Source organism: Felis catus, chromosome D3 (assembly GCF_018350175.1).
Source record: "Felis catus isolate Fca126 chromosome D3, F.catus_Fca126_mat1.0, whole genome shotgun sequence".
Taxonomy (NCBI): domain Eukaryota; kingdom Metazoa; phylum Chordata; class Mammalia; order Carnivora; family Felidae; genus Felis; species Felis catus.
In genome coordinates, this window is record NC_058379.1 from 23563182 (window position 1) to 23586776 (window position 23595).

Consider the following 23595-nt stretch of genomic DNA (forward strand, 5'->3'; position numbering starts at 1 on the left):
TCACTTGCAAGCAGTTCTGAGCAGACCCTCACCCAGTGCCCACAAGAATGACTGGGGTAGGGAAGGAGGCCAGAGTCCCCCTTGGTGGCACTTGTACAGGAATTATCACTGCTGTTGGCGGACAGGAGTGAAACATTGCCAGCTTCCTAGACCCTCCTCTCAAAAGAGGCAAAAGCCTCAAGCTGCTGCAAACCCTCTTGCTCCCAGGGCCACTGGAGGGGCAGAAGCAAAACCTGTTTGCCTCAGTGGAGGGAACAGGAAACTCCCTCCTTTCTGCCAGAGTAACCAGGCAAAGACCCACTGCTTCTGAGGGAAAAGCAGAGGCAAAGGCATCAGCCCCCAGCTGCCTTGAGCCCCCAGATCCTGCACCAATGCAAAGCAGAGGTCTGCTGCCCCTGAGAGATGGGATTCAAACAAGGCAGTGTTTGACTGCTGGCAAGAGAGGGGGTGTGTGGGAATGCTGAAAAGGCCCCACCTCTGAGGCCCAGTAATGTCCCGTCTAAGACTATGTATGAAGTAGGAGGGCAGGAACCCCCTCAGCTCACCACTAGCATAGCACCAAGTAACAAGCAACAGCAGTCTGCCATTGAGAGAGGGGAAAGAGGGTAAAGAAAGATCCCTTCTGTGGCAAAGGTATGTAGAAGCTACTCAAATCTGAGGAAGGAACAGAAACACTGAAAAAAAAAACCAAAAACCCAAAACCCACTGGTATCCCAGGCTCCACACTAAGCCACAAGACAACAGCAGCCTATCGCTGGAAGAATTTGAAGACTGATGCGCACTCAGGGTAAAGACAGAAACAATAATACCCAAACCCAGCTCAACTACTGATATAATGGCTCAATCCCCACACTAAGCAGGCCTTCCCATTTCTGTATACTATATATAGAATTCTATATAGTATATATTCTATATACTATATACTCAGTCTATATACTATATACTATTCTATATACTCAGTCTCTACTGTTCTTCTACACATAATGTATGGCATTCAATAAAATATGACAACACACATATAAAACAAGCAAACAAGGAAGGAAAGAAGAAGTGGAAAAAAAAGACTCATGGTCAAGCGATAAAACAATCTATAGGATCAGACTCAATAATGATGCAGATGTTATAGAACTATCAGCCAGGGGCCACATGATTAATACAAAAAAGATCTAGTGGAAAAGATGGGCAACATTCCTGGACTGATTGGAAATTCCAGTAAAGATATGGTAACTAAAAAAAGAGTCACATTGGCACAAAAACAGACACATAGACCAATGGAATAGAATAGAAACTCCAGAACTAGACCCACAAACGTATGGCCAACTCATCTTTGACAAAGCAGGAAAGAACATCCAATGGAAAAAAGACAGCCTCTTTAACAAATGGTGCTGGGAGAACTGGACAGCAACATGCAGAAGGTTGAAACTAGACCACTTTCTCACACCATTCACAAAAATAAACTCAAAATGGATAAAGGACCTAAATGTGAGACAGGAAACCATCAAAACCTTAGAGGAGAAAGCAGGAAAAGACCTCTCTGACCTCAGCCGTAGCAATCTCTTACTCGACACATCCCCAATGGCAAGGGAATTAAAAGCAAAAATGAATTACTGGGACCTTATGAAGATAAAAAGCTTCTGCACGGCAAAGGAAACAACCAACAAAACTAAAAGGCAACCAACGGAATGGGAAAAGATATTCGCAAATGACATATCAGACAAAGGGCTAGTATCCAAAATCTATAAAGAGCTCACCAAACTCCACACCCGAAACACAAATAACCCAGTGAAGAAATGGGCAGAAAACATGAATAGATACTTCTCTAAAGAAGACATCCGGATGGCCAACAGGCACATGAAAAGATGTTCCGCGTCGCTCCTTATCAGGGAAATACAAATCAAAACCACACTCAGGTATCACCTCACGCCAGTCAGAGTGGCCAAAATGAACAAATCAGGAGACTATAGATGCTGGCGAGGATGTGGAGAAACGGGAACCCTCTTGCACTGTTGGTGGGAATGCAAATTGGCGCAGCCGCTCTGGAAAGCAGTGTGGAGGTTCCTCAGAAAATTAAAAATAGACCTACCCTATGACCCAGCAATAGCACTGCTAGGAATTTATCCAAGGGATACAGGAGTACTGATGCATAGGGCCACTTGTACCCCAATGTTCATAGCAGCACTCTCAACAATAGCCAAATTATGGAAAGAGCCTAAATGTCCATCAACTGATGAATGGATAAAGAAATTGTGGTTTATATACACAATGGAATACTACGTGGCAATGAGAAAAAATGAAATATGGCCTTTTGTAGTAACGTGGATGGAACTGGAGAGTGTGATGCTAAGTGAAATAAGCCATACAGAGAAAGACAGATACCATATGGTTTCACTCTTATGTGGATCCTGAGAAACTTAACAGGAACACATGGGGAAGGGGAAGGAAAAAAAAAAAAGAGGTTAGAGTGCGAGAGAGCCAAAGCATAAGAGACTGTTAAAAACTGAGAACAAACTGAGGGTTGATGGGGGGTGGGAGGGAGGAGAGGGTGGGTGATGGGTATTGAGGAGGGCACCTTTTGGGATGAGCACTGGGTGTTGTATGGAAACCAATTTGTCAATAAATTTCAATATAAAAAAAAGAAAATTTACATGATAAATGTGAGAAAAAATTTTAAGTTGACATTAAATGTTGGATGTTGTAGGAAGTGGGAAATAAAATAAAGACTTCCTGAAATTTCAAAAAAAAAAAGAGTCACATATAAATGTTATATAAATGAAACAATATCAGAGATGAAGAATTCCTTTGATGGACTTATAAACAGACTACACACAGCTAAGGAAAGAATCAATAAATTTGAAGATAGGTCAATAGAAATTATCTGAAATGAAAAACAGAGGAAAAAAAGAAGTGAGGAAAAAAACTGAAAATAGAATGGAGCCTCCAGTAGCTGTGGAACAATATCAAATGATCTAACAACTGGAGTTCTAGAAAGAGAAGAAAAAGAGAAGGGGGCAGAAGAAATATTTGAAGAGATAATGGCTAAGAATGCTCCAAAGTCAATGATAGGTGATCTAGGAATCTAGGCAAATAACAAGCAAACCAATTTAAAAACAAAAATTAAAAACAAACAAAACAAACAAAAAACACATCTAGATACATCATAGTCAAATGCTGAAAACCAAAAACAAACAAATTCCAGAAAGCAGGCAGAGAAGGGAAAAGATTACGTACGGGGAACAAAGATAGAGCCAACATCACTAGAAACCGTGCAAGTCACAAGGCAAGGGAGCATTTTTGAGATACATAAAGAAAAAAAAAAAAAACTCTCAGCATAGAATTCAATATCCAGCAAAAATATTTTTCTAAAATGAAGGTGAAATAAGGTTTTCTCAAACAAAAGTTGAGAGAAGCCACTGACAGCAGACCTGCATTAGAGAAAATGCTAAAGGAACTTCTTTTGGCCAAAAGAATATACCAGATGGCAAATAAGAACATGAAAAGATGTTCACCATCGTTGGTAATTACAGAAATGCAAATTAAAACCATAATGAGTTGAGGCGCCTGGGTGGCTCAGTCGGTTAAACGTATGACTTCGGCTCAGGTCATGATATCACGGTTTGTGAGTTCAAGTCCCACATCAGGCTCTGTGCTGACAGCTCAGAACCTGGAGCCTGCTTCGGATTCTGTGTCTCCCTCTCTCTCTCTGCCCCTCCTCTGCTTGTGCTGTCTCTCTCTCTCAAAAATAAACAAACATTAAAAAAAATTTTTAAAAAACATGAGTTACCACTGTGTACCTGCTAGAATGGCTAACTCTAAAAACAAAACAAAACAAAACAAAACAAAACAAAACAAAACAAAACAAAAGACTATACAAAGGGCAGGAGAGGATGAGGAGCAACTAAGAAGTCTCACGTATTGTTTGTCAGAATGCAAAATGGTATGGCCAGTTTGGAAAACAGTTGGTAGTGTCTTATAATGCCAAATATGCACTTAGCATATGACCCAGAAATCCTACTTCTGGGTATTTACCCGAGAGAAATGAAAGCGCATGCTCACACAAACACCTGTACATTTAGGTGAAGAGCAGCTTCAGCATCTTTATCATAGACAGACCAATGTTTATCAATGGGTAAATGGATGAACAAATTGTGATAGATTTGTATAAAGGCATGCTTCTTAGCAATAAAAAGGAGCTACAGAAACAATCATGGGTGAATCTCAAAAGCAGTGCACTAAGAAGACAGACATAAATGGTTACATACTATATGATTCCATTTATATGACATTCTTCAAAAGACAGAACTATGCAGATGGAATACAGATCTGTGGTCGCTAAGGGCTGGGGGCGGAAAAAAGACCAAGCACAAGAGGGACAAGAGATCTTTTTGAGGTGATGAAAATGTTCTATATCTTGACTGTGTATTTGTTTGTCAAATCTTATCAAACTGTACAACTAGAAGGGCGATTTTTACTGTACCTAAATTACACCTCATAAACCCAAAATTTTTAAAAAGGGAAGCTGTAGAAAAAGATTTCCTGGGTAATCATCCTGACTTTCCCACATCCGAACTGTGAATTTGCACAAGAAACTAGATACCTCAGTTTCCTTATCCATACCAATGAAAATAATAATAGTTTCTCCCTCGTGGGTTTTATAAGAATTAAAAGGAGTTGATCTATGTAAAGTGTTTAGTACAGGACCTGACACATAGTGTAAGCTCAGCATTAGCTATACTACTATTATTATTTGTAAAGAATAAAGTGTTCAGTTTAAACTGATATTTCAACACCAAAAGGCAGACCTTAAACTTAGTACTTTTGATTTCCAGATGTGTGCCATGCAAACAGCAGATTCAGTTCAGCAATTTTGAGAGCAGACACATGACATCTATGATAGATTACTAAAATTCAGTGATAATTCAACAGGAAACTCGAAACTCAGGAATATAGTCAAATCTTATTTTTGAAGGGGAGATTGGCCTGACACATACAACCTGAGCAGGTGGAGGCCCTGGAATAGCCCTGGGCAACACCTCCAGTGGCAGAATGCCAGTGTCTTCCTACCTCCTTTGATTTAGCATCTCCAGCCAGCCTCGGTATTAGCTAAGTCAGTTTCTTCAGGAATAGACTTCAGGCATTAGCTGGGAACAGCCAGCCTCCCCCAGATGCAGCCGAGTGGTCCGCTTCTAGACACGAACGACACTGGACATGTCGAAGGAAATAAACCCTAACCAAATGGGTCCTAGCCATGAATCAGATTCCAGTGGACCCAGAAAAGGGAAAGAGTATTACTGTATTCCATCAGTTCTAGGGGGAACATTTTAATCTTTAAAAGTGGAAGGTATCTGTCAATCAAGGCATGTCACTGTTTAATTGGAAGAATTTTTTTCCCCTCAGTGATACGTAAAAGGATGTTGCATCTCACAACTGATAGTGTCTTGGAGTCTATGAAATAATATTACTAATGCAATCTTAGTGGTCAGATTTTACTGGACCTTAGGCCCTCAATATTTTTCTCTTCCCTTTCCACTGAAACAGAAGTTCTATGAGGGAGGGAAGTATCTCCATCTGTGGGACCTTGGGCAAGCTACTGAACTTTTATGACCCTCAATTTTCTCCTCAGGCAGATAAGGATAATAGTATCTGCTTCAAAAGTATTGTAATTAAGGGAGGGAATGCATGAAAAGCAAATACAGTGAAGTGCCCTATAAAACTATATGTGCTCAACTAATGTTACAGAGTAGGAGCCAATCCACGACTCCCCTGTCTTTTCAGTGTCTAGAAGCTGAGAGGTACCCAAGAGGGCAGCCTGGGCAGCCTCTGTAGCCTACTCTTGACTCCTGCCTCTCTGACCTTTTTCTCTTTCTTTCTTTCTTTCTTTCTTTCTTTCTTTGTAATATTTTAAATATTGCTTAATGTTTTAATGTTTTTAATTTATTTATTTTGAGAGAGAGAGAGAGGCCCGAGATGGGGAGAGGCAGAGAGAGAGAGACAGAGATAGAGAGAGAGAGGGAATCCCAAGCAGGCTCTGCACTGTCACTGTAGAGCCCTCCACGGAGCTCGATCTCATGAACCTTGAGATCATGATCTGAGCTGACATCAAGAGTCGAGAGCTTAACCAACTGAGCCATCCAGGCACTCTAGCCTCTCTGATCTTTTATTTCGTTCTGATAATTCAATAAAATTGAGTCCTAGGGGCAGCAGGAGCTCTGAATCTTCTGTTAGTGCTGCATTTACACATAGTATCCAGCCTACTTCAGCAACCTCCTGAAGCTCGGAGAGTTTGCTGGAAAATCAGTCAGACAGACAGCCTACGGCAAATTACTTGATGTGGCAATGATGACAGAGCAGACAGCAGCCTCCATAGTCCCTCTCCTGAAGTGCAAACGCAGCCTAAGAGCCACTAGAGCTGAGGAGCCCAGAGCGGAGAACAAGAGGTATCCACTGACATTCTGACTGGGACCTGGGTTCCGGCCACACTGGTAGCAGAGCCTGATATGCTGGGAAACCATCACCTGGTCCCTTTCTCCAATCTTAAAAAAAAAATTTATTTTAATGTTCATTTATTTTTGACAGAGAGAGACAGAGAGACAGAGAGAGAGAGAGGGAGAGAGAGAGACAGAGACAGAGCATGAACGGGGGAGGGGCAGAGAGAGAGGGAGACACAGAATCCGAAGCAGGCTCCAGGCTCCGAGCTGTCAGCACAGAGCCCGATGCGGGGCTCAAACTCACGGACTGTGAGATCATGACCTGTGCCAAAGTCGGATTCTCAACTGACTGAGTCACCCAGGCGCCCCTCCGATCTTTTTAAAGAGACATCTTTGTCCTCCCAAATTATGGGCCAGTCTGTAGTCACCATCTCCAAAATGCTCAGCTTTATCCAATGCATCATAAAGACTTCTATGAGGTAATACTTGAGCTATTTAGACCACTTTCCCCTCTAGCAAGGAAACTTCAGAGATTATTTCTACAGGGCTGCATTTTGTACCTTTCTTTGCAGAGCTGAGGAGTGGGAGTTATTGGAGCTGGCTATGGTCAGGGGTCCCTGCCGGTCAACACGCATCAGGGCCTCTGGACACTGGAGCAGGCAGCTTCTCAGAAGGCCACCCCTGTCAGTCCCTGAAGCAATGGAAGCCAGAGAGGGCAGCTTCTGGACGGCTGCAGAAGGGGCCGGTTTGACAATAATCAGAGCCACCAGGCACACTCTATTCACATGCTTTTAAAGCATTAAACTGGATCTGCTATCATGACCTATTTTATTGTTGTTAATAAAAGGGATTCTAGTTGCTGCAAATAGAGAAATAAAAATTGTGGCAAACCTGGGTTTGAGTTCGGAATTTGGCTCTTATTCACTTGGACAAATTATTTTATCTTTTGAGCCACAGTTTCCTTATCGGCAGGGCTGGTGTGAGGGTTAAATAACATAAACAAAAGAACCTGGAATCGAGGCTGGCACACAGCGAGTGCTCAAGAGACAGCCATTATTTTCATTATAATTAATTCATCTCACTGCACCTTTGTGTGAGACCCAGCTCTATCTCCCAGATATATTTCCAGTACCAAAGATGATACTTGGTACCTGACTGACTTTAAGCCACATTATTTCCATTTGACACGTCCAGTACAGGCACTGTACTAAAGAAAACGTAATTCTATTTGTCACACAGCAGACACCCAATCAAAATGTGCGAAATGAAATATTACCATGTAAAAATATTCTGTTTTTTAATTTATATATAATCCACCATTTTAACTATTTTATTTTATTTTATTTAAAAATAAATTTTTTTTTTAAGTTTATTTTTGACAGAGACAGAGTGCAAGCATGAGCGGGGGAGGAGCAGAGAGAGGGAGACACGGAATCCCAAGCAGGCTCCAGGCTCCGAGCTGTCAGCACAGAGCCTGACACGGGGCTCGAACTCACTAACTGTGAGATCATGACCTGGGCTGAAGTCGGACACTTAACCGACTGAGCCACCCAGGCGCCCCAAACAATTTTAAAGTGTACAATTCAGTGGTATAATATTCACAGTATTGTACAGTCACTGATATTGTCTAATTCCAGAACATTTTTCATCACCCCGACAAGAAAACCTATATTCACTAAGTGGTCACTTCCCATCCCTCCCCTCTCCTCCCTTGGTGACCACTAATCTGTCTTCTGTCTGTATGGATTTGCCTATAAGTGGAATCATAAAATATGTGGCCCAACATGTGTGGTTTCTTTCACTTAGCACAATGTTTGCAAGGTTCATCCACAGTATAGCACGTATCAGTAATTCATTCCTTTTTGTGGCTGAATAATATTCCATTATGTGGATATAGCATACTTTGTTGAGCCACTCTTCTGCTGATAGACATTTGGGTTGGTGCCACTTTGGGCCTATTGTGAACAGTGTTGCCATGAACACTCAGGGAGTAGTTTTTGTGTGAACATATGTTTTCAACTCCCTTGGGTATATATGTAGGAGTGGAATTGCTGGGTCATAAGGTAATTCTGCTTCACGTTTGAGGAACTGCCAGACTGTTTTCCACAGCAGCTGCACCATTTAACATTTCCACCAGCGAGGAATGTGTGTTCCGATTTCTCCATATGCTCACCACCGTCTATTCTCCAGTAAAAAAAAATTAACACCATATTCTGTTTAAAATAGAAAAACAGGTAGCAAACCCACATACCCTGCTTTCTTTCTGTTTACTGTGTAATCCTACGGCTTGCTGGTGGTGTAAGTCCTGGCAAGATATTTACCCTTTCCATGTCCTAGAACTCTCTTCTGTAAAAAGAGAGTGATGGTAATGATGCCTTTCTTAGACGGCTGCCAGAAGGACCTAATTTATGTAAATTTATAATTTATGTAAAGCCTTAACACCCACTCTGCGTACTCAGTGTTTATTTCCTTTCTTTCGTCACTTAAGAGTAGGCCAGGCAATTTGTAAGCTCAGTAAGCATACTCTCCTGGGCTAGGGTGTCAAAGCAGAGGATTTTATAGTAATGGACTTTGGTAGTGAAAACCTAAATAGATGTGCAGAACAGATTATTCGCCAACCATTCTTAAACATTAGCCAAGTTTCAGTCTTTAGCTTTAACAGGGGTACTAAACTGAGTATTTGTCTTTTTTGTTTGTTTGTTTGTTTGTTTACTTTTGAGAGAGAGAGAGTGGGAGGGAGAGGGGCAGAGGATCTGAAATGGGCTCTGCGCTGACAGCAGAGAGCCCAGTGCAGGGCTTGAACTCATGAATTGTGAGATTATGACCTGGGCCACAGTCGGACTCAACCCACTGAGCCACCCAGGTGCCCCATATTTGTCTTGACATAACAGGAGGTATAGGGAGCCACTGGCAGTCTCCAGCAGGCACACTCAACCAAAAAGACCAACAGTTGACCACATGAGTTCCGCTTGCCAATCCTTCTCTCGTCCTCTGCCCAAGCACACACTTCTGACAATATCTAAGCTATAACCTGTGAAAGGCTCAGTTATAAACTTGGGGTGGCTTTACACCCCATATGTACATACATACACCATATGCAGTAGCTGGATTGTGTCCTACCATGCCTGGTAACTATGAATGTGCCCTCATTTGGAAAAAGGGTCTCTACATATGTAATCAAGTTAAATAAGGCCACACTAGATGACAGTGGGCCCTAAATCCAATGACTAGCGCCCTTATGAGGAGATACAGAGAGACAGAGAGGCACGGACAGACAGAGAGAAAATGGCCATGTGAAGGAGGATGTAGAGATTACAGTGATGCAGCTACAAACCAAGGAATGCCAAGGACCGCCAACAGTGACCAGAAGCTTGGAAGAGGCAAAGGAAGTCTTCCCTGGAGCATGACCCTGACAAAACCTTGCTTTTGAACTTCTAGCCTCCCAAACTATGAGAGAATAAATTTCTGTTGTTTGAATCCTCCTGAGTTGTGATCATTTGTCATAGCAGCCCTAGGAAACGAACACACCACATGACATTTCTGCTTAAAGCTGAGTTGCTCTTCGGGTTGAGATGGTAGGAGTACATCCACTCAAGCCTCACACCTAACAAAGACACCATAGACTCTATAGTGTATCTTAGTGACCTCAAGGCTTTCCTTTTGTCTGCCTCACTTGTGACAGTCTGCCTTCTACCATTTAAAATCTGAAGCGACATTGGTACTCTAGCTCTCACAAAGTCTCATTACCACCGAGTGGATGCGGGGGGTTGTGATGAGGGATCAGGTAGCCCAGAGGTTAGAATAAGGTGCAGGAGAGGTCAAGGCCCCAGATCTATACCCCATCCATAGCACACCCTACCCCCAGCCAGCATCTCACAGGTGTGGCGGGTCAGAGAGGAGGCCGGTCAGGGCACACTCAGTATCGGCCCTGGAGAGACAACTTGAAGCATATGTTCTCTTCTCGGCTGCATCACAATAAGATCCCAAATGCCAAGGAAGACATTAAAAGGCTTGGAAACCAAACAATTAAAATAAGAGGACCTTAAGGCTGATACTGAACAGCTATACCAGTGTCTACATTACGTGGCAAAGGTCATCTTTTCTAGGTTGCCGAAGTACCCCACGATAGGCCTCGTCTCTTCCAAGCACATGGCACAACCGTAATTAATTACTGTTAAATGTCTGTCCTCCCTTCTAGAGGGCAGGGGCTGAGTCTTCCTGGTCAGTGTCGTATCCCCAGGGTCTGGTCAGGGCCTGGCCTGCAGGAGGCGCTTAATAAGTATTGCCATGTGAATGAATAAATGAATGAATGGAAGGGAGGGAGGGAGGCTGGGCAAGTTGTTCCTCTGGCACAAAGGTTCCTGTGTCTTGGGCAGCAACGGGCACAGGGCATACTCACTATCAAAGAGGATGATCCTGCCATCACCGCCACAGGGCTGGGTGTGATCCCCGAAACAGACGCTGTTGCACTCGGTGCTGGCTGCCTCCCCGTACTTCCAGTAATCAGGATTGTTTCCACAGAAGCAAGCATAGCCTGACTCCATCCCAGCAAACTGCCACAGCAGAGAAAGAGCACTCGGTAAATGTCAGTCTGGGGTGTCAGGCGGCCTGAAGGAGCCCCCAGCCTCACCCTCTGGCTCCTCCCTCACTCCATTCCCTCAGTACTCATTACATACTGTATACAACTATGTTTCCCCTTTGGCAAGCATCCCTTTTAATGCTTGTATCTCCATGGTTTTTAAGTGAGTTTTAGGGCCAGTGTGTGTGGGGAATCCCACAAACTTGAAACATTAATAACAGCTAAACATTTTATTGAATGTTTACTATGTGCCAGGTGGTAGGTGCTTTCTGACTACTCTCCCCCGCAAAGTCATTACAGGCCCCATTAAAACTTTTCATTTTAGGGGCGCCTGGGTGGCGCAGTCGGTTAAGCGTCCGACTTCAGCCAGGTCACGATCTCGCGGTCCGCGAGTTCGAGCCCCGCGTCAGGCTCTGGGCTGATGGCTCGGAGCCTGGAGCCTGTTTCGGATTCTGTGTCTCCCTCTCTCTCTGCCCCTCCCCCATTCATGCTCTGTCTCTCTCTGTCCCAAAAAAATAAGTAAAAAACGTTGAAAAAAAAATTAAAAAAAAAATTAAAAAAAAAACTTTTCATTTTATTTATTACCATATGGTAAAACTATTTATATGGTATGTAGTTCTGTAAATTTTAACCCATGTATAGATCTGTGCGATCACAACAATCAGGATACAGAACAGGCACACCACCCCCAATAACTTTCCTATCCTGAACCTGCCACTTTATAGTTCTCCTTCCTATAAACAAACCTTGGCAGCTACCTACGAGTTTGCTGTTACTATGGTTTTGCTTTTTCAAGAATATTGCATGCTAAGACTGAATGTTTACGTCCCTCCAAAAGTCATATGTTGAAATCCTAACTCCCACTATGATAGTAGTTGGAGGTAGGGCCTTTGGTAGGTGATTGGGTCATGAGAGCACAGACCCTCATGAATGGGATTAGTGCTCTTATAAAAGAGACCCCACAGAGCTCCCAAGGCCCTTCTGCCATGTGAGGACACAGCAAGAAGATGGCCATCTCTGAACCGGGAGACAATATCTCACCAAACACCAAATCTGCCAACAAGCGTGGTCTTTTACTTCTAGCCTCCAGAACTATGAGAAACAAATGTTTGTTTACCCAGTCTATGGTAAGTTTGGTACCGCAGCCAGAATGGACTAAGATAGCACATAAATAGAATCATATAGTATGTAACCTTTTGAGACTGGCTTTCCACTCAGCACAACGTCTTTGAGATTCATCCAAACTGACACATGTATCAGTAGTTCACTCCTTTTTACGGCTGAGTAGTAAGTAGTCCAGTGCATAGATATACTGCTGTTTGTTAATCCATTGGGTTGTTTCTAGTTTTTCATGATTATGGATTGAGTTGCTATAAACATTTGTATATAGTTTTATGTGAGCGTAAACTTTCATTTCTCCAGAGTAAATACCTAGGAATAGGGATCCTGGGTTATATGGTAAGTGTATGTTTATAAGAAACTACCAAAATGTTTTCCAGAGAGATTGTATCATTTTACATTTGCAACAACAATGTGTGAGTCCTAGTTACCCCATATCCTTGTCAACACATGTTATTGTCAGTATATTTTATTTTAGCCATTCTAATAGATGTGTAGTGGGTTTCTTCCGCATTACCCTAGTGGTTGATGATGTTGAATGTCTTTTCATGTGCTTATTTGCCATTTCTATATCGTCTTTGGTGAAGTATCTGTTCCAGTCTTTTGCCCATTTTTAAAAATTGTTTTTTTTTTTTTTTTACTATGAGTTTTTAGAGTTTGTGTATGCATTCTGCATATAAGTCCTTTGCTGTATATATGATTTGCAAATATTTTCTTCCAGGCTATGGCTTATCTTTTCATGCTTTTAAAAATGTCTTTCACAGAGCAAAACATTTTTAATTTCAGGGAAGTCCAAAGTAAAATTTACTCATTTTTTTCTTTTATGGATCATGCTTTTGCTGTCACACCTAAGAACTTTCTGCCTAAACCCAGGTAAACCCTGGTCATGAACATTTTCTCCCCTCGTTTCCTCAAGTTTTATCATTTTACATTTTAATTAGACCTAAGATCCGTCTTGAGTTGAGCATGTAGTCTTTTGTGTTTAACTTCTCTTAATTAGCATAGCGTTTTAGCAGTTCATCCATATTTTTGTATCAGTATATCTTACTGTATCTTCTTTTTGTTGCTGAGTAGTATTCCGCAGTATGGATATGCCACAGTTTATTCATCTGTTCATCAGTTAATGGACACTGAGTTTATAATAATGCTGCTGTGAACACTCATGTACAAGGTTTTGTGTGAACTTATGTTTTCAATTCTCTTGGGTTTACGTATAGGAGAGGAATTGCTGGGTTATGAGGTTATGTTTAACTTTTTGAGAAACTGCCAAACTGTTTTCCATAGCAGCTGTACTATTTTACATTTCCACCAGCAATGTATGAGGGTTCCAATTTCTCCACATCCTCACCAATGCTTGTTTTTGTCCTCAAAAAAAATTTTTTTTAACTACAACCATTCAAGGTTATTTCTTGTGTGATGTATTATTTCATTATGCTTTTGATTTGCATTTCCCTAAAGACTAATGATATGAGCACATTTTCATGTGCTTCTTGGCCATTTGTATGTCTTCTATAGAGAAATGTCTATTTAAATCATTTGCCTATTTTTTAATTGAGTTGTCCTTTTATTGTCAACGTAGAGATCTTTACATATTTTGGACATTAAATCCTTATTCAGATAAATGATTCACAAATATTTTCTCCCATTCTGTAAGTTGTTTTTTCATTTTCTTAATAGTGTCAGTAGTGTTCCTGACACACAAAAGTTGTAAATTTTGATGAAGTCCAATTTACTTTTTCTTTGGTTGCCTGTGCTTTTGTTATCATAACTAAAAAACCATTGCCTAATACTAAAGTCATGAATATTTATACTTATGTTTCCTTCTAAGAGTTCCTTCTATTATTTTTATTTATTTTTTAATTAGAGAGAGAGAGCGTGAGCAGGGGAGAGGAGCAGAACGAGAAAGAGAGAATCCCAGATAGGCTCTACGCCCAGTGCAGCCTGACGCAGGGCTCGATCCCATGACCCTGAGATCATGACATGACCTAAGCCAAAATCAAGTTGGACGCTCAACTGACTAAGTCACCCAGACACCCTCAAGAGCTCCTTCTAAAGCTAGATCTACTTACATTTAGGTCTTTGGCTCATTTTTAGTTAATTTTTATATAGAGAGTGAGGTTCATTCTTTTCCATGTGGCTATCCAATTGTCCCAACACTATGTGTTGACAAGATTATTCTTTCCCATCGAATGATCTTGGCACCCTTTAAAAACTCAACTGACCATAAATAAATGTGTGGGCTTATTTCTGGACTTTAACTTCAATTCCATTGATCTATATATCCATCCTTATGCTAGTACCATAGCTCTTTTCTCAGTAGGATAATTTAAAGTTAACTTTGGTCTTCGGTATGATCTGAACATAGAGGTTCATTTTTCTTCATGAAGAGCTCCTGTTTTTCTCCAGAACTATTTTTTTTTTTTTGAGAGCAAGACAGCAGATGCATGCAAGTGGGGGAGGGGCAGAGAGAGAGAGAGAGAGAGAGAGAGAGAGAGAGAGAGAGAATCTTAAGCAGTCTCCATGCCCAGGGCAGAGCCCGACATGAGGCTCAGTCTCACAATGGTGAGGTCATGATCTGAGCCGAAATCAAGAGTCAGATGCTTAACCGACTGAGCCACCCAGGCACCCCTCCAGAACTATTTGTTGAAAGACCATCCTTTATCTCTGTTGAAAATCAACTGTTCATGTAAGTGCAAGTCTATTTCTGGACTCTATTTGGTTTCACTGATACCTATAGCAGGAGTTGAAAACCTTTTTCTTTCATAAAAAGTCAGATAGTAAACATTTCTGGCTTTGAGGGCCAGACAGTTTTTTCTCAACTACTTAACTTTGCTATTGTAGCATGAAAACAGGCATAGACAATGGGCATGGCTATGTTTCATTAAACTTTATTTACAAAAGTACATAGGTAGTAGAATTTGGTCTACATACCACTGTCTGCTATCTCCTGATCTATGTAACTATTCTCATGCCAATACTACTCTCTTCATTACTATAGCTTTCTAGAAAGTCTTAAGATCAGGCAGGATTAGGCCTTAAAAGTTGACCTTTTTAAAAATTATTTTAGTTATTCTATGTACTCTGCCTTTCCATGTAATTTTAAGATCAGCTTAACAAATTAAAAAAAACTATAATTTTAATTTTTTTAATGTTTATTTATTTTTGAGAGAGAGAGACAGACAGACAGAGTGCAAGCAGGAGGGGCAGAGAGAGAGGGAGACACAGAATCCAAAGCAGGCTCCAGGCTCTGAGCTGTCAGCACAGAGCCTGATGTGGGGCTTGAACTCACAAACTGTGAGATCATGACCTGAGCCAAAGTTGGACGCTTAACCAACTGAGCCACCCAGGCGCTCCTAAAAAACAAAAAAACAAACAAACAAAAAACCACTATGATTTTGATTGGGATTGCATTGAATCTATAGATCTGGGAAAAATTGACATTTTAACAATATTGAGTCTTCTAATCCATGAACAATGTCTGTATTTATATTTATTTATGTCTTCTTTAATTTACTCTTGCAATATTATGTAGTATTTGGTATATAGGTCTTTAATATAATTTGTTAATTCTGAAGTTATTTATGCTATTGTAAATGGAATTTAAAATTTTTATTTTCCAATTGTTCACTGCTGGTACATAGAAATGCAACTGAATTTTGTATATGGCCTTGTAATGTGCAACCTGGATAACTTTACTTATTATTTGTAATAGCTCTTATGTATAATTGTCTACATACATGATCATGTTGTCCATAAATTAAAAAAAAATTATTTCCTCCTTTCCAACCTACATGCCTTTTCTTTTTCTTGCTTTATTTCATTGGCAAGGATCTCCAGTACTGTGTTAAAAAGAAGATGTGGGGGGGGGGGGCGGGCACCTGGGTGGCTCAGTTAAGCGTCTGACTTCAGGTCAGGTCATGATCTCATGGTTCATGAGTTCAAGCCCTGCATTGGGTTCTCTGCTGTCAGCACAGAGACCACTTTGGATCCTCTGTCCCCGCACTCCTTTTCTGCCCCTACCCTGTGCTCTTGTGCTCTCTCAAAAATAAATAAGCATTAAAAAAGAAAAAAGAAAAACAAAAAAAAAAAGAGGTGAGTATGGGCATCGCTATTTTTTCCTAATTTTATTAAGTAGAAAGCACTTAATAAACCTTTCACCACTGAATATAATGTTAGCTATAGATTTCTCGATAGCTGCTCTTAATCAGTTGAGGAAGTTCCATTCTATTCCTAGTTTGCTGATGACTTTTATCATTAATGGGTGTTGTGTTTTCTCAAGTACTTTGGCTGTATTTTTATTCTGGAATAGTTTCAAACCTACAGAAAAGTTATAACAATAATACAAAGAACTTCCTTATCACTTTTACTTAGAAATCTACATTCAAGTCGGCAACTGCCTGAATCATATCCTTTGTAGAAAAGGATCTAATCCAGGATCACAGAGATACTTAGTTGTCAGGTCTCTTTAGTTTAATGCTCCCATTAAGAACAGTTTGTCAGTACTTTTTTGACCGTTGTGACTTTGACAGTTTTGAAGAATAGAGGCTAGTCACCTTGCAGAATGTCCCTTGTTTCAGATTTGCCTAACGTTTCATCATGATTAGATTCATATTATGAATTTTGGGCAGAAATATCACCAAAGTGATGTTATGCTCTTGATAGGTCAGGTGGGATAGAATGTTTAGTTTCCCTATAACTGGTGATACTAACTTTGATCACTTGAGTAAGGAGTATATGCCAGTTCTCTGCACAGCAGAATTACTTGTTTTCCCTTTAGAGTATTTCGTGGGGCAATCTTTGAGGCTATGTAAATACCCTGTTCCTCATGCAACTTTCACCCAGTAGTAGATAAAGTCATGGGATATCTGCAAACCCTGATATTTGTTCTCTGAATTAATTATTACTATGACGGTTGCCAAATGGAGAATTTTCTAATTCTGTCATATAATCTACATTTCTTAGCTGCCATTCTCCTATAAGAAAATGCCTTTCTTCTCCTCATTTGTTTACTTATGTATATCAGTGTGGATTTGTGGATTCTTATTTTATTCCATGAGGTATATTTATTATTATAATTATTTGTTTTGAAGCTCAATGTATGTTAGATTTGGACCATGGAGACCCTTCCAGTTGGTTTCTGTGACCTTTTTTTTGACTAGCCCTATAACTCCTTACTTTTTTTTTTCTTTTATGTTTATTTTTGAGAGAGAGAGAGAGAGAGAGAGAGAGAGTGCAATGGAGGGGCAGAGAGAGAGAGGTGGACTGAGGATCTGAAGTGGGCTCTGCACTGACAGCAGAGGGCCCAAGGTGGGACTTGAACTCATGAACCATGAGATCATGATTTGAGCTGAATTTGGACGCTTAACCAACTGAGCCACCCAGGGGCCCCTCCTTACTTTCTTGTACAACATGCTTCAGACCCCTCTTGCACTTTCTCAGGATCAGCTCTAGAATTAGCAATTTTCTCCAAGCAACCCTAGTTCTTTTTTTATTTTTTGTTTTGTTGTTGTTGTTGTTTGGGGGGGGGAGAGAGGGAGAGAGAGGGAGAGAGAGAGAGAGAGCAATAAAGAATCTTAAGCAGGTTCCATGCTCAGCACAGAGCCTGACATGGGGCTCGATCTGATGACCCTGGGATCATGACCTGAGCCAAAATCAAGAGTCAGACGCTTAACTGACTGAGGCACCCAGGCACCCCAAGGAGTCCTAGTTTTGATGTAATGGAGAACAATATCTAGAAACCAAGATCTGAGGACTAAGCGTGCTCTGTGCTATCACTGTGTCACTGTTTGAGGTCCTCTCAGTGGACAGAGATAAGGAATATATATGTATATACATACACACACAGACCTACTAACATGTTTATATTTATTTCCAGAGCTCTCTCTATATATATCAAAACCATAAAATATATACTAATAACTTCAATCCCCATCTGACAGTCTAGGCTTTATTTTGGTTTTCCCTGGCTCCCTTTGCCAATAGTGAGGAACCTGGCTCCCATTATCTTCAATATGTTAACTTGTATGCTCAATCCTTTTGCAAGCAACCAATCACTCCATCATGTTAGGCCAATTGCCTTTCTAAGCCACCTGCCTCACAAAAGCCCTGACCTTGCCAGGCAACTCTCCTTGCTTGGACCTGATGAATGGCTTTTTCACTGAATTATTAATGAAGGACAAAAGAAAAGAAAGAAAAAGGAAAGAAGGAAGGAAAGATATAGCAAACAATAGCATTATTGAACCTTAATAGCTAAGGAGTGAATTTTAGATAGAGGAAAGGACAGAAAGAAAAGAAAATATTTTGTCCAGGCAAGGGCCCATAACATAGCAAGGAAATAACCACTACCTTGGCCTATTCCCAGAACCCCCGTGGAGCCAGAGATGTCCCTGCTCATAACATTCAAGGCACAAGGAAATACATAATTCTGTCAGAGGTCAAATAGGGATGCAAATATTGAGATTTTCCTCTCTTTTCTCTCCCCATCTTTAGACAAGTATGCTACTTCACGCTCCTGAATGCCAAGCCCCATTCCTCCTCCAGCTCCTCCTTGGCAGAAAAGTAGTCATACGGTTTGATACTTTTTTTAAAAAGTATATATATTTTTAAGTTATCTCAGCAGAATGCATTTATATTTTCACGCTTTTCTATAGATATACAGCCATAGAGCCATTACCTTGAACCTCTGACTCCGACAAAAGCTGATGCAGGTTTGTATGGTAAGTTTGTTAGACGTTTTACTGGCGCCAGTTAGAGGAGGTGGGTTCCCATGATCCTTGTAGCAGCCAAGGTTTCCAGGCACTGGAGAAAAAAGAAAAGCAAAAGAATTTCACAACATCTGGCTGTGAAACACAAAGAAGGAAGAGAGATTTGTGCCAGGTACTTTCATCTCAGCTAACGTTTCTACTCCTAAGGTAAAAATAAATAATAAGCAACAGGCTTTAAAAATGGAAGTCTTAGTGTAATCTGGCAAATGCCACGTTTCTGTTTTCTTGTGAAGAGTGTGTGAGGCCCGGGTCCACCTTTAACTAACCCACTGAGTACTGAAGAGAACTAAGCAATTTCCTCAAAATAGAGAAGTTACAATAGGCAAATTATGTTTCGGAATCACCGGAGGACAGGAAAAGCCCTTGGAAGCCCTTCATCCTGTCTTGTGCCTCCCCTTGTTCTTAGAGAGCTCCATAAGTGGGCTTCCCAAAGTACCTTCAGTGAGTGTATTCGTTTCCTATAGCTGCTTGAACAAATCACTACAAATCTATTGGCTTAACACAGCATAAATTCATTATCTTACAGTTCAGGAGGTCAGAAGTACTAAATGGATCTTACAGGACTGAAATCGAGGGGTCAGCAGGGACTTGTTCCTTTTGGAGGCACAGTGGGTATCTGTTCCCTGCCTTTTCCATCTCCTGGAAGCTGCCCCTAATCCTTGGCTTGTGGCCACACCATTCCAAACTCTGCCTCCATCATATCTCCTTCCCTCCCTCTGCTTCCAGCATCACATCACCTTCTCTGACTCCAATCTCTGCCTCTCTGTTATAAGAACCTCTGTGATGACATTGGGCCTACCTGGATAATCTTCCCGTCTAAAAATCCTCAACTTAAGTACATCTGCAAAATCTTTTATGCCATGCAAGGTGACATATTAAAAGATTCCAGAGATTACAGGATAGACATTTTGGGGGGGTCATTATTCAGCTTACCACAGTGAACATACTAGTGTTTCACAATCATGTAATCGGATGGTTTTGTCTAGTAGAAAAAGCTGTATCTGAGAATAAAGAAACCTAAATATATGTATCAACTGTGGTAGACAGCTTTCAAAGATGGCACTCAATGATCCCCATCTCCTGGTGTTCATGCCATTGTGGAATCCCCTCTTCTTGAGTGTGGGCTGCATCACTGCTTTTGACCAACAGAATGTGATAAAGTTGATGGGATTCCATTTCTGTGATTAGGTTATAAGAGCCTGTGACTTCTGTCTTCCTACTAGACTCTATCTATTGCCTTCTTGGCTTATATACTTTAATAAAACAATATGCTATGTCAGAGAAGCCATGTGTCAGGGAACTGAGGGTGGCCTTTAACCAATAGCCAGCAAGAAACCAAGACTTTCAGTTTTTGCAGTTACTGAATCCTACCAACAACTATGTGTACTTGAAGGAGGTTCTTCTCCAGTGGGGCCTTCATATGAGACCCCAGTCCCAGAAGACACCACGATTGCAGCCTGGTAAGAAACCTAGAAGCAGAGGACCCAGCTAAACCATGTCCAGATTTCCTGACCCATAGACAGTAAGACAATAAATGTGTGTCATTTTAAGTAAGTTCTAGGGTAGTTTGTTATACAGCAATAGATAACTAATACACCTATATAATACATACTAAATATATGTTTGTTGAAGGAAAAAAGGAATTTATTGTGGGCCATGGACAAATCAGCCTCTCTGGGTCTTAGTTTTCCATCTGTGTTATTAACTTATGAATCACTCCACTATCAGATGAAGCCCTTCCCCTATTTTTGCTGTTTGGCTCCTCACAGTTTATATAACTGAAGACATAATAAGACATGAATGAGGCCTCGTCCTAGAAGCACTTCTAGGTCAGTTAAGACCTAGATATATTATCTAATTCCAAAGTGAGCCAAACAGACTCCTAGAAAGTGTTTTTCCTTTATATTTAAGACTAGAAAAAAGGGGCATCTAGCTGGCTCAATCGGTGGAGTGTGTGACTCTTAATCTCAGGGTTGTGGGTTTGAGTCCCATGCTGGGTGTAGAGATTACTTAAAAACAAAACCTTTTAAGGGGAACTTGGTGGCTCAGTTGATTGAGTGTCTGACTTCAACTCAGGTCATGATCTCACGGTTTGTGAGTTCAAGCCCCGCATCAGACTCCCTGCTGTCAGCATAGAGCCTGCTTCAGATCCTCTGTCCCCACTTCTCTCTCTGCCCCTCCCCTGCTTGTGCTCTCTCTCATAAAAATAAATAAACTTAAACAAGAAATTAAAAATCTTTCTTTAAGACTAGAAAACAGCATGGTCCAGTTTAACAAGGTTTACATCCACATTAGCCTGTTGGCATATAAAAATACATGCGTGATTCTGTATGTATGTACATACACACACTTCTAAATTTCTGCCACCATCAACATCTAACCAGTTCCTGTTAAATTGGCAGGAAGTACCACTGCTAACCAAAAGAGTCACCCTTCCCCTTCTAGCCAAGTGGTTACCCTTCTCCCTTGCGTCACACATGGTTCAAATATAACAAATGTGGCTCACCACACAAATGTTAAAATGCATCTTTTGGAAACAAACCAAATCTCTATAGTGGCGAATGTAAACAGAAAAGCTCTAGGCGGTAGGAGTCCGGTGTTCAGTGAGAGCCTGGCCTGGGAATGGCTGGGTTTTTTAGAGGTTAAACAAATGCAGTGAGTTAAGTGTCTCTAGGCGGGGGCGTAACCTATAAGCCGAGTTTGTTAAAGGGACCTTGTGTATGGAAACCCGAGCCATGTATTTAATGGCTCTTAATAAGAACTACTTGATCGTCATCATCCTGGTCATTTATTCTGATTTTGTCTCATTTATTCTATTATGCTCATAAGTAAGCACGTTATTATGTATTAGCTTATAGAGAGCCCAAGGCATATAATCATAAATGTTAAGATTAGACGTAAACAAGGCTACGGGTTGCATTAATGCAGCTGGAACTTATAAGCTTCGCTCACAGTTTGATGAGCAAATCCAGGCAGTTCCTGTTCCAGTGGGGTGGTGTGGTGGATCTCTGGAAGTCAGACCATACCACGCCGTAGCTCCATCCACCTGAATCTCCGTGGCCTAAGGTATCACGCTTGTCGTGCCCAAGTCAATCACTTGCCAATTACCATCAATTCCATCTCCTTGCATACCGCAGACATCTGTCCATGTCTAGCTCCATGCTGCCACTTCCTCAGGTTAAGCCACCATCTCCTCCCACTTGGACCACTCCATTAGCCCCCTCTTCTACCTCCTTGCTTCTAGGCGCACCCTAAAATGGTTAGTACGCTGCAACCAGAATATTCTTTACCACACGTGGCAGGCATAAGGAAGGGTAAGGACAAAGGCTTTTGAGGCAAGAACGATGCTGTCCTCTGCAGGAACAAAAAGAAGTGAGGGTGACCCATGACAGAGAGAGGGAAAACAGTAGGAGCTGGAGAGGTATGCAGGGGCCCTGCCGAAAACCCTCAAAGCCCCTCAGGATCAAGTCCAAACTCTCTCACATGGTACACAAGGCCCTGCCTGACCTGTGCTGCTTTCTCCCCTTCCCCTCCCCCCTTTCCCTCAGCTCGGGTTCTAGATGAAGGCCAAATTAAATGACAGTGTATGTGCAAGGTTCCCCACTGCACGTTGCTTTCTGGCCTCTGGACTTTTGTACATGCCCTTTCCTTTGCTTGGAATACTCTCTCCTGCTTAACATTGCAGCCTGAGCACTGCTTCCCCCAGGGAAGGCCCCCTCTACCCTACAAAGAAGATTATATGCTCCTGCTGTGTAGTCCTGCAGCAGCCTAAGCTGCGCTTGATTCTAAACACTTGTTCATGTGTCTCTCTCCCCAGTTAACCATGAACGACTTAAGGGTAGAACTGTTATCTTCCACACACCATTGTATTCCCAGGGCTCTGTATTCACGGAGCCGTGCTCTAAAACTGCACACTGGGGGGCGCCTGGGTGGCTCAGTCAGTTAAGCGTCTGACTTCAGCTCAGGTCATGATCTCACGGTTTGTGAGCTCGAGCCCTGCGTCGGGCCCTGTGCTGACCGCTCAGACCTTGGAGCCTGCTTTGGATTCCGTGTCTCCTTCTCTCTCTGCCCCTCCCCCTCTTGTGCTCTGTCTCTCGAAAATAAATAAATGTAAAAAAAATTTTTTTAACTGCACACTGGATGCACAAGCATGTTCTGCACCAGCCACCCAGAACCATGGAGTGAGTGGGTAAAGGTATTTCTTAGGCAGCCGTGAAAGAAGAGAGTAGGGTGGAAGTGAAAAGTAGAGCCCACCTGCATAACAACATCCACTTAAAGCTAGTGACCACTGGTTCTGACTCCTGCCTGCACACTGCCCTCTTGTTTTTCTTTTTTTTTTAGTTTTTTTATTTTAAGTAGGCTTCCCGCCCAGCACAGAGCCCAATGCAGAACGTGAACCACAACCCTGAGATCAAGACCTGAGCTGAGATCAAGTGTCAGATGCTTAACTGACTGAGCCACCCAGGCACCCCACACACTGTCCTCTTTGGCTATTAGAAACACTGTTCAAGGGGCACATGGCTTAGTTGGTTAAGTGTCTGACTCTTGATTTCAGCTCAGGTCATGATCTCACAGTCATGAGATCGAGCCCCATGTCGGGCTCCGCACTGGGCACGGCGCCTGCGTAAGATTCTCTCTCTGACTCTCCCCTGCTCACTCTCACTCTCTCTCTCTCTCAAAACAGAAAAGAAAAAAGAAAACACCATTC

At 41.7% G+C, this 23595-nt stretch overlaps 1 protein-coding gene across 2 annotated transcripts in view; it reads right to left on the reverse strand.

Moving 5' to 3' along the window:
* The window catches only part of KREMEN1 (kringle containing transmembrane protein 1), a 75204-nt gene that overhangs the window by 10300 nt on the left and 41309 nt on the right, over positions 1–23595 (reverse strand). For both annotated transcript variants that reach the window (XM_023241610.2, XM_023241611.2), the window contains exons 4-5: positions 18797–18921; positions 10825–10978 (exon numbers count right to left, since the gene is read on the reverse strand). In XM_023241610.2, coding sequence (XP_023097378.1) covers positions 10825–10978; positions 18797–18921 — 279 coding nt within the window. The remainder of the gene's footprint in view (positions 1–10824; positions 10979–18796; positions 18922–23595) is intronic.